Here is an 18,330-nt window from a genome sequence, read left to right as displayed (position 1 = left end):
GTTGAGGGGAATCAAGCTGTTTATGCTGGGGAATGGGGAATTGTGCGGGGCTGACAGATCGATTATTAGGCGTTTTTTACCTGAAAATTTTCTTGTGGCCACGCCGATGGGGCTGATACGAAACATGTTAAATGGGGGAATATCGAACGGCCCGATCATGAAGCCTGACTCGACTTCTTTTTTAATCAGGTTGTTTACTACTTCTGGTTCTGAGAGAGCGGATTGAAGATTGTTGCAAATGGTGTTTTGTGAGAGCGGGCATTCTACTCCGGGTTTAAAGCCATTTTTGAGCCCTGACAGCAGATAATTGGTAAAACTGGCATCTGGGTGATGAGTTAGTTCTAAGTCCAGGCGTGAAATATTTACTGGAGTCGATAAGTAATTTTTTTATTTTTTATTTACAGATTTGTACACAGGACATACAACACGGGCGTGAGCCCCGCCGCAAAAAGAACAAATGTGCATAAATCGGCAGCGCTGTCTCGAGCATTTCCCTGAATTAAAATGATTGCAGGGCTGTTTGTTCTCGTCGAAAGAGGAGACTCTCCTTTCGACTTCCGGGTTTGCGCTGGCGGTTGCCGCCCGTGGCACGTAACTGGTGGATCGCACTGTGCTTGTTTCTGGGCATGATGAAGATGAAGGATTAACCTGAGGGCACGTTGAGGTAGAGTGTGCCACTGACCTGCAGACCGCGCATGAAATATTTCTACAACCTAAAAACACCCTGCTGTGGAGATCCGTGTCGAGTGCCCCCCAGTATGCGCATTGGTTCCATTGGGCGACTCGCGCGGCATTTTTGGCTGAGAAGAGCTTGTGGTAAGTGTAGAAATGCCCTCCCCCATAGGACGACGCGAGCTCGGCTATGATAGCCAAGTAGTCATTTAATTTGCGTCGCCTGTGGGGGAAAGCTGCACAGATGACTTCTGTGAAGCGTGAAAACGCGATCGAAAACTCTGAAAATGACAGAATACGGGATGAATGAATGTTGGTGTTTTTTAGGGTGACGGAGAAATTCCCGCAGTCTACCCGGCGATCTGGTTCGACTGCGGGGAGCAGAGAGAGGAGAGTGGAGAGATCTACATCCGCACCTGCAAGGATCTGAGTGCAGATGTTTTGGGCTACTGGTGGAGGTTCCATGGCTGTGGCGTTGGATGGCACGGGCATCGAAGCTGCTGAGAAGAGAGTGTGTGGAGTTTTTGAGTGCATGAAAGAGCTGGGAAGATTACAAGCCTGGGCTGCGGATGGTGGCGGTGACTCAGCCCTTGGATTACCCTCTGTGGCTTGGAAAGGAACATTTGTTGGAGGATAGAAGGGAAAAGAAGGATGATACTGTGATGAGAGAGCTTGTACTGCAAGCGGAGGTGTGCCTGCGCTTGTTTGCGCTACTGGAGCTGCAGGCCACTGAAAGTGGGTGGGGTTATAACCTGTGGAGTAAAACTGATGCAATGTTTGGGCCTGTGCTGTCAGCGGATGCATCATCGCGCTGGCGTTTGCAACTGGCGCTGGCGGCCACTGTGGAAAAACAGGGTTATGAACAGCGGGGGCATTAAAATGAGAAGCTGTGGGGAGGCCGCTGGGCCCGGCTGCGAGCGGCCCTGCGGCCGCAAAAGCCGCGGTGAAGGGCTGAGCCGCATCAGGAGGTTGGAGAAGGCCTGCACCGGCGGGATCCTGGGCGTGGCCCAGGCTTGCTGAAGGCCTGCGGCGGCGGCTCGATGGGTGAAACCTGCCGGATTTTGTGCTGGAGGATGATGATGGTGTCTGGCTGGGCGAGCTTTGAGCTCTGCGGGCTCTGCTCTGCCTTTGGGCTGCCTTTGGGGCTGATGAGAGCTTAGGAGAGAGGTGAGTTGACTGAACAGACACGTAAAGATTGTATAATTCTTGTTTGTTCATTTTACGTGACGCCTGGATGTTCGCGTTCCCCAGCACTTGCCTCAACCCCGCTACGGTCCACTTCCCGATAGGTGGGATCGTCGGGACAGCCGAGCGGTAGGAGGAGGCCGGGGAGGAAGATGGAAGCCTTGTAGGTGGTGGTGAAGATTGGCCCCGGCGTCTCGGCGTGCGTGAGCTTGTTCGAGCAGGCGTGCGGCCGCGTGAAGAAGCCTGGGGCTCGGCTGTGATAGCCGGCGTCGGACAGGTGTTACTGGGGCCGACGGATTGCAACGGCGAATCCTTACGGAGGTCTGCTTCATCGTTGGATGAGGAGCTTGTTCGTCGAGCCATTATGCTGAAAAAACTGTCAACAAAATGGAGGTAGGACGGCTGCGTATATATACCTCTTTGTTGATTAGCTGAGTACTCTCCACCTGTGTCAATTATCTGACATGTTCCTCCCGAACCTCGTTTAGTGAAACAGCATTTAATGAAACTGTCTCTGAAAGTCTGTGTATTTGACAAATATTGCATTTAATTCACTTCAGCTGTGATAAAGTATGCAAACACAGCGCGAGCGTCACTGCGGAAAGCAGAAAGGGTCCGACTTCATGTCTCCGTTTGCAGCTCCACCCCGCCTGCATGCGGCTACTTTCGCTGATCGGTTGCATCCAGCCGCAGCCGATGTCGAACACACCTATTGTCTCGCATGCGCGATACACGCATCGAAACTTCAGTGTCATACGTAACATCACTAGTGCATATAGTTCAAGTCAAGTCTGTTCATATAGTTCAAGTCAAGTCTGTCAAGTCTGTTCATATAGTTCAAGTCAAGTCTGTTCATATAGTTCAAGTCAAGTCTGTTCACATAGTTCAAGTCAAGTCTGTTCATATAGTTCAAATCAAGTCTGTCAAGTCTGTTCATATAGTTCAAGTCAAGTCTGTTCATATAGTTCAAGTCAAGTCTGTTCATAGTTCAAGTAAAGTCATCGTTGGATTCTGTTTATATCACCTTGTTTTGTATATGTTCATATTTATAATTAAACTGCACTTTTCTGCAACTTGCCTCCAGTGGGATCTAAACATTACAAAAAACTAGACCCCCAAAGTCTTTAATAGCCCTATCTTATAATCACAATGTTGATCTCTAATCATGTACTGAAAATAAGGATCTCTCTGAATACCAAGGAAATGCATTATATTATTATCATATTAGGCTAAACACTGAAATAAACAGTAAACTGGTCATATTATTAACTAAATATCACCGTTTTCAACTAAAAATGGATAACTTTATATGTCTATGAGTATTGTTTTTTTTCTTTGGTGTTCTAATGGTACGTTTACATGATGACAATGTACTAAAAACAGAAAAGTTTCTCCTAGACGACAACATTGTCAAAATGATCCCCGTTCACAAGGATCCACGAAAACGACATGCTGTATTCTGCTGCCAGGCTAGAAGTTGGCGATGTCACTTTGTAAAGAAACACCACATGCCTAGATTGAGCACATAATACACATGCACATGACATCAGCGTTTTTTTTTTTTTTAGTTTACACAGAGCCAATAACGCTTTGGAACCCGTGTAAATGAACAGCTGAAACATAAAACGTTTTTAGATGAAAATGGTGTAGTGTAAACTTCACCTTAGTTAGTTCGAGGCTGGATCCTCTTACTCATTTTTTGAGTAAGTGTGGAGAACATATTAGTCTCTTTTTATGGGGTTAAACTGTGAGCCCCAGCAAGTCCAATTGCATATTGAGTTCAAAATATTAGTTTGTTTACAAGGGCCTATATGGCTTTACTCCTCAATATATCTCTTTTCTCCTATCATATATACACTCTTCTGATCATCCAAAAAGTTACAGTTACAGTTGACTGTTCCCAGTGACGCCTCAACTTGAAAGTTGGCCAAGCTTTTTCAGTAGTTGCTCCACAGCTCTGGAATAATTTCCTGCTGTATTAAGTCTGTCCAGGGCCGTAACCAGCATAGACAATGAGGGGGACAAGTCCCTGAATAATTAGAAATGGCCAAATTGTCCCCCCTAATATTTGACATTCTTTGATGCTGCTCAGCTGTACTCCAGTACACAGAGATGCAGTAATGACAGTGAGAGCACATTAGGGCCTGAACCAGGAGCTTTATTATGTTTGTTGCTAGGATGAAAAAAGTAAAATGTTACATTGCATTTTTGGATTGGTCTGCCTCAGCGGTCTAAGAGCGCTCGTCACTGTCAGAATGAATGGCCAATCAAAACAAAGAAGCAGGTCTTACTGTTAGTGTGAACTCCAACACGACACTTTAGTTTTAGCAGTGAAAGAGTGAGTCGTAAGATGTAAGTAGCTAACCATTTCATATTTGACAACGGTTTACAATAAAAATGTTCAGCGACCAACAGTAATATCAAGTGATGCAAAAAAAAATGAAATTTCACCATTTTGAATTGAAAATATGACATTATGTAAATCAAAACTGAATGTGACGTGACAAGAAACGTTTTACATTTTTACAATGTGTGCAATGCATATTTAAAAATATATATATATATATTATTTGCAAGGGACCCGCTTTTTATTAGGTGGCCTTAACTACTATGTACTAACATTTAAATTAATAATTTGATACAATTCACTTATTGTGTACATACATGTTTTTACATTGTTTTTACCAGCATGTAATTACATCTGTAGTTAATTTCTGTATTACATTTATAATTACACTGTTGACACTTCCCTTACACCTAAAACTTACCTATACCACCACACCTATCCATAACCTCACCCATATCCAACCTCAATATCAGAAAAATATTCTTTATTTCCTTAAATCCCTTTTAATCCTTTATTAATAAGACCAATACACTCCCAACCCCCACCCTTCATCACACCCCCCCTCCCTCCCTAATGACGTGACATTGACATGGTTACGGCCTTGAGTCTGTTCCCACGTATTATGGTTTTAAAATGCTTCTTAAAACTAAGTAAGTATAGTGGTATTACTTTTATTGAACATTGTTTGTGATTGTGTTTTTTTTTTTTTTACCCTCAGTGTTGTCTTTTAAACCTAGCACTTTGGCCAACAGCTGTTGTTTAAAAAATGCTTTATAAATAAATGTGACTCGGATTATTTATATTATTGTTTATGCTGAAGGACTTGATTCTGCTGTTCTGACCTTTAGGCAGCCGAGCGAGAGATGCAGTAATGACAGTGAGAGCATATTAGGGCCTGAACCAGGATGTGTGCCACTTCATCACCCAAGGGAAACATTTTTGATTTTGGATGCTACTTCTTTTTCTAACCTCTTTACTTTGACACTAAAGTCTGATGGACACGTGATTCTGGCAGAGAACCAGCAACACCCACTCAGACACTTTTAACATGATGCTTATAGGGTTAGATAAATCTGACCTCGATATCACCTACTGTGGAACAGAATGGTTCCAAATTAATTTGAGTATTAGCAAATTGTTTGGATAATAAATTAAAATTGTGTTTAACTTCTGTTTATTAAACAAAGGTAAAAAAAATGCTGTCACAAACTGAAAAGATACAGAGTTTAAAGCCATGCAGCAGCCCACTTAAAGAAAGAAGAGGAACTGCTGTCAGAATGTGTGAGAGTTCACAGCCATCAGTCTAAAGTGGGTTCAGAGTTGATAAGTCACGCTGTAGGATGAACCATGCAGTGTGAGTTCTCACACTCTACATTAACATGTTTCTAAACCTCAACATTGTGCTCACACCTCTGAAAATACTATAACTAGCATACCATAACATAAAGAGTAGACGACCATTAGGACTGAGAAAAAAAGAACAAAATATGAGCACAACTACTTTAGTTAATACACAATTAACAGGCAATGCTTGAAGCTCATTATAATACCCATAAATATACTGCTGATTTTAACATTTTTAAATGTGAAAGTAATTGTTGTTCTGATGAGTGTTTGTGATGTGACAGCATGATATTTTCTGAATTTTCAGTTGGGTGTGAAGTACTTACTAGAAAACAAGAGCAGTACAAAAATGGTGATAAAAAAGCATGGTGATACCATAAAATAACTAGAATGTACATTTCCTGAAGAAAATGTGAGTGGTGCTTGCCGTGGCAAAACTCGCCATCCGGATGCTACTGGGATGCTAAAAAGCCAACCCCCATGTCTCTATGATGTTCTGAGGCAGAGATATAGGTCTTGGTAAACGGTTGCTAGGGTACTCTGTTTGGTTGCTATGGAGTGGCTTGGCAGCATCCAATGATGATACTGCTTGTCAATATGAATGATATAAACCAACCCCCATGTCTCTATGATGTTCTGATGCAGAGATATAGGTCTTGCTAAACGGTTGCTAGGGTAATCTAATTGGTTGCTATGGAGTGGCTTGGCAGCATCCAATGATGATACTGCTTGTCAGTATGAATGATATAAACCAACCCCCATGTCTCTATGATGTTCTGATGCAGAGATATAGGTCTTGGTAAACGGTTGCTAGGGTACTCTGTTTGGTTGCTATGGAGTGGCTTGGCAGCATCCGATGATGATACTGCTTCTCAATATGAATGACATAAACCAACCCCCATGTCTCTATGATGTTCTGATGCAGAGATATAGGTCTTGGTAAACGGTTGCTAGGGTACTCTGTTTGGTTGCTATGGAGTGGCTTGGCAGCATCCAATGATGATACTGCTTGTCAGTTTGAATGATATAAACCAACCCCCATGTCTCTATGATGTTTTGATGCAAAGATATAGGTCTTGGTAAACGGTTGCTAGGGTACTCTATTTGGTTGCTATGGAGTGGCTTAGCAGCTGCCAATGATTATACTCCAAAGGCTGCTTGTCAGTATCAATGATATAAACCAACCCCCGTGCCTCTGTGACATTCAGGTGTGAAGATATCCCTCTGTAGATTTGGGTTGCTAGGGTGCTTGATAATGGTTGCTAGGGCGTGGCTAGGAAGTGTTGAAGACGATTTATGATTGGCTGTTGATGTCCTGAGTCAAACAAACCCACCCTCGTGTTTCTATGACACTTCTATCAAAAGATATCCCTTTGATGTTTTTCAATGGAAGTCTATGGGATCAGTTGCTAGGGAGCTCTAAATGGTTGCTAGGGCGTGGCTTGATGGGTTTACAGTGATCCTGACATAGTGATTGGTTGGCTGAGTAAATTGAGCCCACCCCCTTGTCTCTGAGACACTGTGAGCCAGAGCTGTGGTCAATACAAAATCCCTATGCAATTTCCCATAGTAAGAGAAACACATGAGTTTTATGGGACGTCCTTCCCCATTATAAGTCAATGAGAACATTTTAGGAATTTTATGCAATCGTCCCAATGCAAAGCGCATGGGATTTTTTCGGCTACTTTTTCGCCCCCGAGGCGAACATCGTACACCCGATCTCTTATAAAAGTCATAGCACACCTTTCCCGAATAAGCCGGTCGATTTGACACCTCATTCATGGGTCTGTAATTTCTACGGAAGAATAATATATAATATTAAGCCCACAGAATAGTAATAGGTTTCTTTACAGGCAAGCACCACTAATAATAACTTTCAATTATATTCAAAGGTGCACCTTTGAAAATTGCAGTCATGAGTTTCAGTGGCCCCTCAAGAACAAACCAAACAGCTCTAAACCACATATATTTATAGAGGCTTCTTTATCCTGCATTATAGTGTCAGTATAGTGTGAAATAGTGTCAGCTCTAAACATTCAGTTGATCAGATCAGAGGAAGTTAACAACTACAGGAGGGGCTGATGATGTTTAAAGAAAGAACTGTAACTGAATAACGAAAAGAAAGACTGACAGAAACAGAAAATGGCTGATCAGTGTCATGTGTGTCTGCTGCGACTGATCATTCTCTGTCCACTTCTCACAGGTAAAGAAATATTTATATATGGTCCATAAGATATTATGCAAGATCTGTATAATGTGAACAATCATCTGTACAAAAATAATTGAATTACATTGGTATAGAAAATGGCTAAGAGTTTTTGAGAAAGTTTGTGTCGCGTTGGCTATACTTGAGTTTTTTCATAATCAAGAAAATATTTGCTGTATGTCATTAAAAGTTAAATAGTTAACCATATTATTTTACTGTTTTATATTAATATGTAGGTTCCAGTGGAGCAGACGTAACTCATGTGTTCAGCACTTCTGGTGAAAATGTCCGTCTGCCGTGTAATAATGCTCTTTCTGACTGCACATCAACTACATGGAACTATGACAGACATTCACAGACGACAGTTGAACTGATTGCTGGAGGGAAAATGAAGAATGACACAGAGAGACGTGAGAGACTGAGTGTGGGGTCTGACTGCTCTCTGAACATCAAGAAAGTCACACAAGAAGATTATGGGCTTTACTCCTGCCGACAATTTGTGAATGGAATTGGAGAACAACAAGGAACTGATGCACGTGTTTATCTGCATGTTCTTCATGGTCAGTGTTTCTGTAAATGAAGTTGATTACTGATTTAATTCATTCATGTTCATTATAAATTAATTATATGATGTTCAATTTCAAAAGAAAACCTCTCTTTGAATTCTTTACTGAAAAGCCTGAATCTGACATGTGATTTCTGCTTTATTTTCAGTTTCAGTCTCTTCATCATCTTCACAGACTGAGATCGGATCAGGCAGATCTGTGACTCTCTCCTGTCAGTTACATTCAAATGGAGACTCTTGTGATACTTTGGTCCGTTCTGAGGATCTTCAGCTGATCTGGGTGAATCAGGCTGGTGTTAGTGTGATGACAGACTCCAGATATCTGATATCATTCTCCTCAACACACTGTACCAGCACTCTGACTACAACACTCCTGAATGAAGATCACAACAGAGAGTGGAGATGTCAGGTTACTCAGAGAAATCAACTGAAGACCTCAGCCTCATTTACTGTCAAGTTTTCAGGTACAGTGCATTTATGATACAGAGACAAGACATGATGATTAATAAAGTCATTTATTCAGCACAAACTGAAGGTTTCTAGTTTAGTGTGTTTCACTCTCATATAAATGAGGCATAAACTGCTTATGTGGTTATATGGTAACCAGGGCCATTTCTTGGCATAAAGGGACCATGAGAGAAATATTATTACCTTATTAGTGGGGCGTGCCTGTATCCCATGTGCTTTGCATTGCGAACAACTTTGAAGACTCATAGCTCAGAGCGAGGATTTGGTAGAAACGTGTGGGTTTCCACATTTGAAGAGGCTGTCAGGCCCTGTAAGAACATACCTCACAATGGGGTGTGAGTTTTACCCCTGGGGCGCAGGAGCTGCCCATATTTGCCCCGTTAATTTACTATGGGGAGGGATGTCCCATTAAACTCTAGCCTGGATGCCAGCGGAATTTAGCCCCGCCCACAAACTTTTTTGCTCGGGCAATTCGGTCTGGACTCGCTCCATAGAGGAGTAATTATGCCCGAACAGAAACTGTTCGGACCAATGAAATTGTCAGGGCGGGCTTTAGACGATGATTGACAGATGATCAACAGTAACGTAATCATCCACGTCATCGAAGGCTCTTGATTTGAATTTGCTCTTATGCTAAACGGAGAACTTGTTCGTATATGCGTTCACCTTCACTATTTCTCTCAGAAACGATGATCGTGTTGGTAAGTACTCTGTGTATCCTTAAATTATTTTATTACTGGCAAAGATCGTTTACACTCATCTTTTTCTTGTAACGTTACTTAATCCAGCGTGCGTGCAGACATGGTTTCCAAGTGTTTTTGCAATGTCGCGCACAATTGCTACTCAAAACTATAGCCCAAAACTATAACTTTCCGGGGGGTTCTCCGGAAAAAATGGCGTTTGGTTGGCAAAATATGTTATTTTGGCAAGGTTGCCTGCTAAAATTCGCATTCCTGGGTTTATATAATCACATAATTGGGGTCGCTTCAACCCGCGGACATGGAGAAAAACACGGACTTGGCAACACAGTGCAGTTGAGTTCTGTTGACATTTGACAACTAACGTTACGCGTCGCTCCGTTGCTCTGATTGGTTGTGGGTCTATCCAATTGAGGTCTTTCCTGGCTCGGTTGAAACACGCCCCATAATCAAAGCTCAATGGAGCGGTACCAGACTCATATTCTGACTAGAATTGAGTATGGCCACGCCAGGCTAATTAAACTCATGTGTTTCTCCTACTCTTTCTCTTACCCTAGCAACCATTTACAGAACCCTAGCAACTGATCCCATAGACTTCAATTGAAAAACATCAAAGGGATATCTTTTGATAGAAGTGTCATAGAAACAAGAGGGTGGGTTTGTTTGACTCGGGGCATCAACAGCCAATCACAAATTACCTTCCTAGTCACGCCCTAGCAACCATTATCAAGCACCCTAGCAACCCAAATACAAAGAGCTATATCTTTTAATCTGAAAGTCGTAGAGGCATGGGGGTTGGTTTATGTCATTCATACTGACAAGCAGCTTTTGGAGTACCATCATTGGCAGCTGCCAAGCCACTCTATAGCAACCAAAGAGAGTACCCTAGCAACCGTTTAGCAAGACATATATCTCTGCATCAGAACATCATAGAGACATGGGGGTTGGGCAAACAGCACTTCCAATATGCTACACATGCTAGCACTGAATAGCTACATGCTATTAGTGACTAGCTAAGTGCTAAATCAGGCTAAGAACATGCTAAAAACTCTATAAAAACTCCATAGTAACCATCTGTGAGAAGTACCAACTGCCTAGCAACACCATAGCAAACACCCAGAATATATAGCAACCGCCTAGTAACCACCCAGAACACCTTAGCAACCGCCTAGCAACGCCCTAGCAACTAACCATAATACCTTAGCAACCGCCTAGCAATACCCTAGCAACCACCCAGAACACCCTAGCAACCACCCAGAATACCCTAGCAACTGCCTAGCAACACCCTAGCAACCACCTAGCAACGCCCTGGCAACCACCCAGAACACCTTAGCAACCACCTATAACACCATAGCAACCGCCTAGCAACCACCCAGAATACCTTAGCAACCACCTAGCCACACCCTAGCAACCACCCAGAATACCCTAGCAACCGCATAGCAACACCCTAACAACCCCCAGAATACCCTAGCAACCACCTAGCAACCTCTCAGAACACCATAGCAACTGCCTAGCAACCACCCAGAATACCTTAGCAACCGACTAACAACGGCCTAGCAACCACCTAGCTATACTTTAGCAACCACCAAATCGTCCGAATAAGTCCCCATTGACCCCATTGGTCCCCATTGAGAAAATCACAGAGACTTGGGGCTGGTCTCATTTGAATGACCCTATCAAGCAGCTAATAAGTAGCAACATTCAAACTTCATAGCCACGCCCTAGCAACCATTTACACCACCCTAGCAACCGTATATCAACATTAACAAGCCATATCTCAGCACCAGAGCATAGTAGAAATACAGAGTTGGGCTCTTTTGACTCAGACTGGCCAATAGTCTTTAAATATCACCCCATAAACTGTACAGCCACACCATAGCAACCATTTAGAGTACCCTAACAACCGAACAAACACATGAATAAGCCATATTCAGCACCAGAACATCGTACAGACATGGGGGTGGGCTCTTTTGTTTCGGGTCAGAAACCAGTATACACAACCTAGCAACTGGGTGGTGAGTTTTGCCACAGCAAGCACCACTCACATTTTCTTCAGGAAATGTACATTCTAGTTGCCTCTATTATTCACTGAACATAATTTCTAGTTCTTTAACTTTGAAAAACAGGACACAAGTGCAAATATTAGCGAATTGTTGAAATTTAATTCATGACAATGAACAATCACTATCTAATAATGAAGCAATGAAGCTGCTTACGTTCATGTATGTGGTCTGGCTGTTGGCTGTAGGTGAGCTTCATGATGATGAAAAAACGTTTAAGCTATCAGCTCTCTACTTGCACTCTTCCCTCTTGGGCCACAATCCCCCCCTAAAACTGTCTAATTGAGTCATAAAAGCTGGCTAAATTTAAAAAGAAAAAGGAAAAAAACCCTTTGCATTGCAGTGGGTTGGGGCCTGAACAATTGCTTTAACTAGAAACAGCCTTAATGGAAACAAACACCTCTCTTCCCAACAACTGCCACTGTAAACAGTGATGGATCACAAAACATATGTCATCATGTGATGTAATGATTGAGTATGAAAATATGATGTTAATGTCCTGCATCTGAACATTTATTTTCTGCAGCTCCAGTCGATTCATCAACACTGATTCCCGTCAGCAGCTTAAACTCTGAGAAGAAATCAAGCCGAACTACAGCAGAAGCTCTGACACCACAAGGTACAGGATCAGTCACACAGCATTAGTCTCTCACTTCAGTGGTTGCACTTTTTGTCACAATTGATCCGACTACATTAAAAGCTTTAACCACAATAAAATTATTAATTCTATAATTTCATTATCCAAAACCTCAAAGGATTTGTATAATTGTACATCTGAAATGTCTTCATACATAAAAGGTTGTACGTTTTAGATGCTGTCAGTACATAAATATTCTACATTCCAGTGTTTATGTTTTAACTGTTTGACGTTTGACACAAAATCAGATAAAGTCTGTACGGATGCGGGATCATTATTCAGAGGTATGAAAAGTCTTTGCATGTTCATGCTGATAACTCTATACCATTAAATTGTCAGTGAATTTGTAAATAATTGTTCGTTGTTTTATATTCTTGATTTCAAATGTCATTTACAGTTTCACAGATTCATTCTCTTCTTTCTCTCTATCATCTGTCCATCCATCTTTCCTGTAGTGATTATGATTATTCTTGAGATTGCAGCGTTTGCTGCTCCTACTGTGATTCTTCTTCAGATCATCTGTGCAAGAAGAGCCGGTGAGTTTTGAGCGACACATAATCTGATGATTCACATTGATCTGTAACAATCTGTGATCATGATAAAACTTATGAGAGGCCAGTAAATTGTATTTAATTATTTTGTAGGAAGGAAAGACTCACATCACCCAGAGGAAATGGAGATGCCTACAGTATTAGAATAAAACACACATAACAGGCAAGATTACAGCAAGATTCATCTTCATGTTTGTGAATATTATCATTTTCAAATGCTCCATATAAAAATGATATAAACAAAAGAAGACATTTACCTTAATAAACATGAATGGTAATTTCCACACTCAGAAATCATAATATAGCATACATCACCTCTCTAACTTTATTTCCTCTGATCTTTAAACTTTTTAAAGAAGGCTTTTAAATATTTCAATAGTCCATTCTAAATGATGATACACACGTCTGTTAATTAATATGACATATGTATAGATGTATTTTGATGTTTTTTTGTATTATTATTATTTGTTCACTGATCATTTCAAGGCAAAGTCAAATGCTTACTTATGTTTCCTCCTAACCCCAAATAAGAAAATATATGAATGATTATCTTTCCCACCCACAACATACTTTTTTTTTTTTTTTACTTCATGCCATCATGATGTGTCATTAGGAGACACAGTTTGAAAGATCAAAATGTTTTTATTTTAATCTCATCGTTGATGACCCAGATATCAATCGGTCTGGTTTCAAAGCTGTTTAGTAACAATATCATGTCTAGAAAATGTTGCGGCTATAACTGCAAGTTAGTGTTTGCCAGTGTTAAAGTCATATGAGCAGACAGTGAGAGGGTCACTATTCGTTCCATCCAGATAAAGTCCTGGCACCAGACTGAGACAGCAAGACTGTTTTGAGCTGTAGTTTATCTGGGAGACATGTTGTCAGCATTTCTGTCACAGTCCAGATACAACCCTATTTTCTGTGGTTTGTCTCGAGTACTTAATGGAGTGTCCTTTCCATCACAGGACAGAACGTATCCTTTATTATGTTTAAGGTGGAGCAGGATCTCACGCTCAGCTGACTTAAGCTGACCCATCTTAATCCCCACAGTCCAGTCTGGCTTTTTATTGACCTCTATTTCCCAGTAGTGCTGGCCAGTTTGGAAGTTTTCCACTGAAACTGTACCTGGATTGAAGTCTTTATACAGGCCAGACATTCTGTCAGCTTGTCGGATTCTGGCGCCCCCTGGAGACACTTTTAAGTATGACTCGCCAGGGTTTTTCAGGGTTAAATTCTCAGGAACTACAGCACAGATACAAACAGAAACAGAAACATTATTAGATTATGAATCAGTTGTTGAATGAGACGTTATTACAGTTCTTGCATTGAACATTCTGGTTATGTTTTGTTCTAAACCTATAAGCATTAACATTTTTAACTTTTGCAATTAATACAACTAAATGTACAGATTCCCTCATTCAAACTTTGTTTTTTAGATTATTCCAACTTAACTGTGTTATTTTTGGTTTATATTTGTAAGAAAATTAAGGTTAAAGTTTGAAAATGTCTTGTTGATTTATATTAATAAAATGTTTGATGTTCAATATGCAACTGACTAAATATCTCTTGTGATATTTTGAATACTGAATTTCGATTGGTCTTGTGTATTTTTTATGATAAATTTTGATTGGTCTTTTCTTTCTTCTATCTGTTTAATCATCTTTAGCTGCCTTTATATTTCTATAATTTAATAATACCAAAATGTCTAATAGAGGTGTAACCTCTAAACATGCTCAAATACTTTCCTTGCACACTGAACCCATGTTAGAGAACATAGCTTAATAATTCAATTCTAAAATTTAATTTAAAAGGTTTTATTTAAAAGGCATTACATTACACTCGATATTTATTATTATTACAGGTAATTTTAGATAATCTTTGATCTTTCTGGAGGTGATGATTGGCTGAATCTTTGCCTTTTTTATATCAAATTACATTGTTCCTCTGAACAGTGTTTGGAACGGCCATTTGCTTCCCTTCTTCCTTAATAAAGGTTCAATTAATGACACCTGTTATTTCACAGAATGAGTGATTTATCTAATTAAACCTCACACACTGCTATTATTTTGAATACGCCCCTTTCAATGAATAAGTCAATTACTCAGAACAAGGAGTGTGCACGTCATGACAGTTGGGTCTGTTTTTATATATTACACAACATCTACAAGTAAATGATGTGTAATGCAGAAATATCACTACTAATGGTTCATCAGGTTACTGATGTTGTACTGTTATTTATTTGAACTGTAAAAGTATAGTATTTGGGCCTGCTGTTGGGCTAAAGGTAATAAATAGTTAGCTGACTTTTCCATTTGTTGACATGACATGGTTAGATTCAGAGGGTAAATGTCATATATCAAGTTGGGTGTCCACCATAGAGATAATCACCATATTTATAATGAAACCATTATGTTTATTATAATTCATATCATATAATAAAATATCATAGGCTATTTATTATTATTACCGCTATATTAAATTATTATAGGATCTCATTCAATGCTTTCAGAATCTTTACTTTTTAAAATAATTTAGTTCCTATAAAATTAACATATTTTATTCAGTTTATTTTTTGAACAAGTTTTATATTTAATAAAACTATAATATAATATTATATTTTTACATTATATATTTGAACAAGTATTAACTTATATATAATTCAAAACATATTACTTTAAAGTATTTGTATAAAAACTATGTGCCTGTTGGCCTGTTGCCCCATGCTGGTGAGACTTTTACCCTGTGTGTGGGACAAATAGCCTACCCATCTCATTTTGTAAAAATAATATAACAAACCACTTTTATGATTTAATTTCACACAAAATCTGTTGCGTCATCAATGTTCAATAAAAAACATATATTTTTTTTCTGCAATCATACACTTGAAGTAGGCTATAGTGAAAAGCAGATTTTTCTTAAGGTGTGTCTTTAGCCCCATTGTAATACGCAATCACCGGAACGATGGTCGGCTGACAGTGTGGAATTTGACAGCACAGAGCTTCCTCTATATCTCTGCTGAGTAGAGCACTTTCGCAACTGAGTCACTAGTCACAAATGAGGATGTTGATCGTAAAACAGTATGACTATTAAAAACAGTTACTGCAGAATGATTGATCCAAAAAAATAAGAGAAAATGGAAGATTTGGAATGATAATTTAAAACTGTTCTTTTGATCAACAAGCAGACTGAAATAAAAATCCTGAAAGTCCTATAAATAAATCTGATCCCTTTGAGTTTGTTTGTTAACATGAAAGACAGACAGTATTTACCATGTCAACAGGTCAACAAAGTCATTTTTCTGCTCATGATATTATGAGTTATTTGCGTAATTAATAATTGATTCATTTATTTGTGACTGTTCTTGTTCACAGAGGCATAAAGTTGACTGCAGTCGTCCTGAGGTCCAGCTGTTGCTCCTCTGATGGAAGCGTAAGTCACTTTATCATCACCATTAACCTGAATGAACATCACAGATATTGTCAATTTTGAGAGAATATAATGGAAGTACAAGTAAGTGTTTACCCACCTTGTTCTTTTTGCCTTGTTTTTTACTGTATGTGGATATCTCAGTATAAGTCACATCATCTTTCTGCTCCTAAACATCAGTGGAAACATGGTAAATGTTTAAATATGTGCTGCAAATATTTTAAAACCTGTTGTGTCATGTGACATTTTCATCATTTGTGAAAGCCTAATATTTGTAACAGGACTTTCACTGTTTGTGTTACTTCGCTAGTCTGTGTTTAGTGGTGGGGATTTTCAGTGACTCTAAAACGTTTTGCAGGTGGCGACAAGTTCGAGACAGGGATAGCTGCTAGTTGGAGTAATGGGTGTGCCGAAAAAGATACACAATGCTACAATAGAAACTAAACCCTAACCCTACCCCAACAAGCAGCTTTCACAACCAATTGTAAAGACCTTTCATTACGCCCCCTACCTTTCAGCAGGCTTATTACTCCGACCTGCAGATATCCACACTTGTCATTTTGAGTGAGTCATTGAGTCATTTATTCAAGCGATTCATTCAAAATGCTGATTTATTGAAGAATGAAACACCTCTGCTGCTCTCTGTGTTAGGTTGTGACTTTGCGAAAAACTGGAAATAGTGTGGCTAAATGTAAGTTACTCTTCTCATTAACATAAATTCAGCAAAAAAAGAAACGTCCCTTTTTCAGGACTGTGTATTTCAACAATAATGTTGTAAAAATAAAAAAACAAACTTTACAGATCTTCATTGTAAAGGGTTTAAACAATGTTTTCCATGCATGTTCAATTAACCATAATCAATTAATTAACATGCACCTGTGGAATGGTCGTTAAAACCTTAACAGCTTACAGAGAATAGGCATTTAAGGTCACAGTTCTAAAAACGCAGGACACTGAAGAGACTGTGAAAAACACCCAAAGAAAGATGCCCAGGGTCCCTGCTCATCTGCGTGAACGTGCATTAGGCATGCTGCAGGGAGGTATGAGGACGGCTGATGTGGCTAGGGCAATAAATTGCCATGTCCGCACTGTGAGACGGCTAAGACAGCGCTACAGGGAGACAGGAAGGACAGCTGATCATCCTCGCAGTGGAAGACCACGTGTAACAACACCTGCACAGGATCGGTACATCCGAATATCACACCTGCGTGACAGGTACAGGATGGCCACAACAACTGCCCGAGTCACACCAGGAACACACAATCCCTCCATCAGTGCTCAGACTGTCTGCAATAGGCTGAGAGAGGCTGGATTGGGGGCTTGTAGGCCTGTTAGACATCACCAGCAACAACGCCACCTATGGGCACAAACCCACCTTCGCTGGACCAGACAGGAGTGGCAAAAAGTGCTCTTCACTGATGAGTCACGGTTTCGTCTCACCAGGGGTGATGGACGGATTCGTGTTTATCGTCGAAGGAATGAGCGTTACACCGAGGCCTGTACCCTGGAGCGGGATCGATTTGGAGGTGGGGGGTCCGTCATGGTCTGGGGTGGTATATATCATCACCATCGGACTGAGCTTGTTGTCATTGCAGGCAATCTCAATGTCTTGCGGTACAGGGAAGACATTCTCCTCCCTCATGTGGTACCCTTTATGCATGCTCATCCGGACATGATCCTCCAGCAGGACAATGCCACGAGCCATACTGCTCGTTCTGTGCGTGAGTTTCTGCATGACAGCAATGTCAGTGTTCTGCCATGGCCAGCGAAGAGCCCGGATCTCAATCCCATTGAGCACGTCTGGGACCTGTTGAATCGCAGGGTGAGGGCTAGGGCTAGGGCTAGGGCAGCTGCTGGCCACACCAGATACTGACTGGTACTTTTGATTTTGAGCCTCCCTTCATTCAGGGACGGGCTTCGGGCTTTTTTAGGCTATAGGACGGTGCTATGCAACACGCATCGCCGCAAATGAGTAAAGCAAGCCAACATGCAAACTGCCACAAGTGAAACTGAAAATAAGCTAAGTTTCAGATGCTCAAAAGCACAATCATCTTCATTAAAATTAATGAGACTAAATGCTCTTACCAGTGTTTAGGTCGCTCGTTCTCATAATGCGGTCTTTGATGTTGAAAAGAGCTGATGAATAAAATACTCATATCGGTTGATTTCGT

General features: G+C 40.6%; 1 protein-coding gene across 1 annotated transcript in view; it reads left to right on the top strand.

The window, feature by feature from the left end:
* The first annotated feature begins 7,685 nt into the window (after positions 1-7,685).
* Positions 7,686-18,330, top strand: part of LOC307138431 (uncharacterized protein) — a 33,425-nt gene continuing 22,780 nt past the window's right edge. Inside the window, exons 1-3 of the mRNA XM_079836729.1 lie at positions 7,686-7,751; positions 7,991-8,314; positions 12,072-12,164. Of these exons, the coding sequence (XP_079692855.1) occupies positions 7,691-7,751; positions 7,991-8,314; positions 12,072-12,164 (478 nt within the window). The 5' untranslated portion in view covers positions 7,686-7,690. The remainder of the gene's footprint in view (positions 7,752-7,990; positions 8,315-12,071; positions 12,165-18,330) is intronic.

The sequence above is a fragment of the Gobio gobio genome, assembly GCF_949357685.1.
Source record: "Gobio gobio genome assembly, chromosome: 15".
In the NCBI taxonomy this organism is placed as follows: domain Eukaryota; kingdom Metazoa; phylum Chordata; class Actinopteri; order Cypriniformes; family Gobionidae; genus Gobio; species Gobio gobio.
This window is presented reverse-complemented; position numbering and strand designations above follow the sequence as displayed.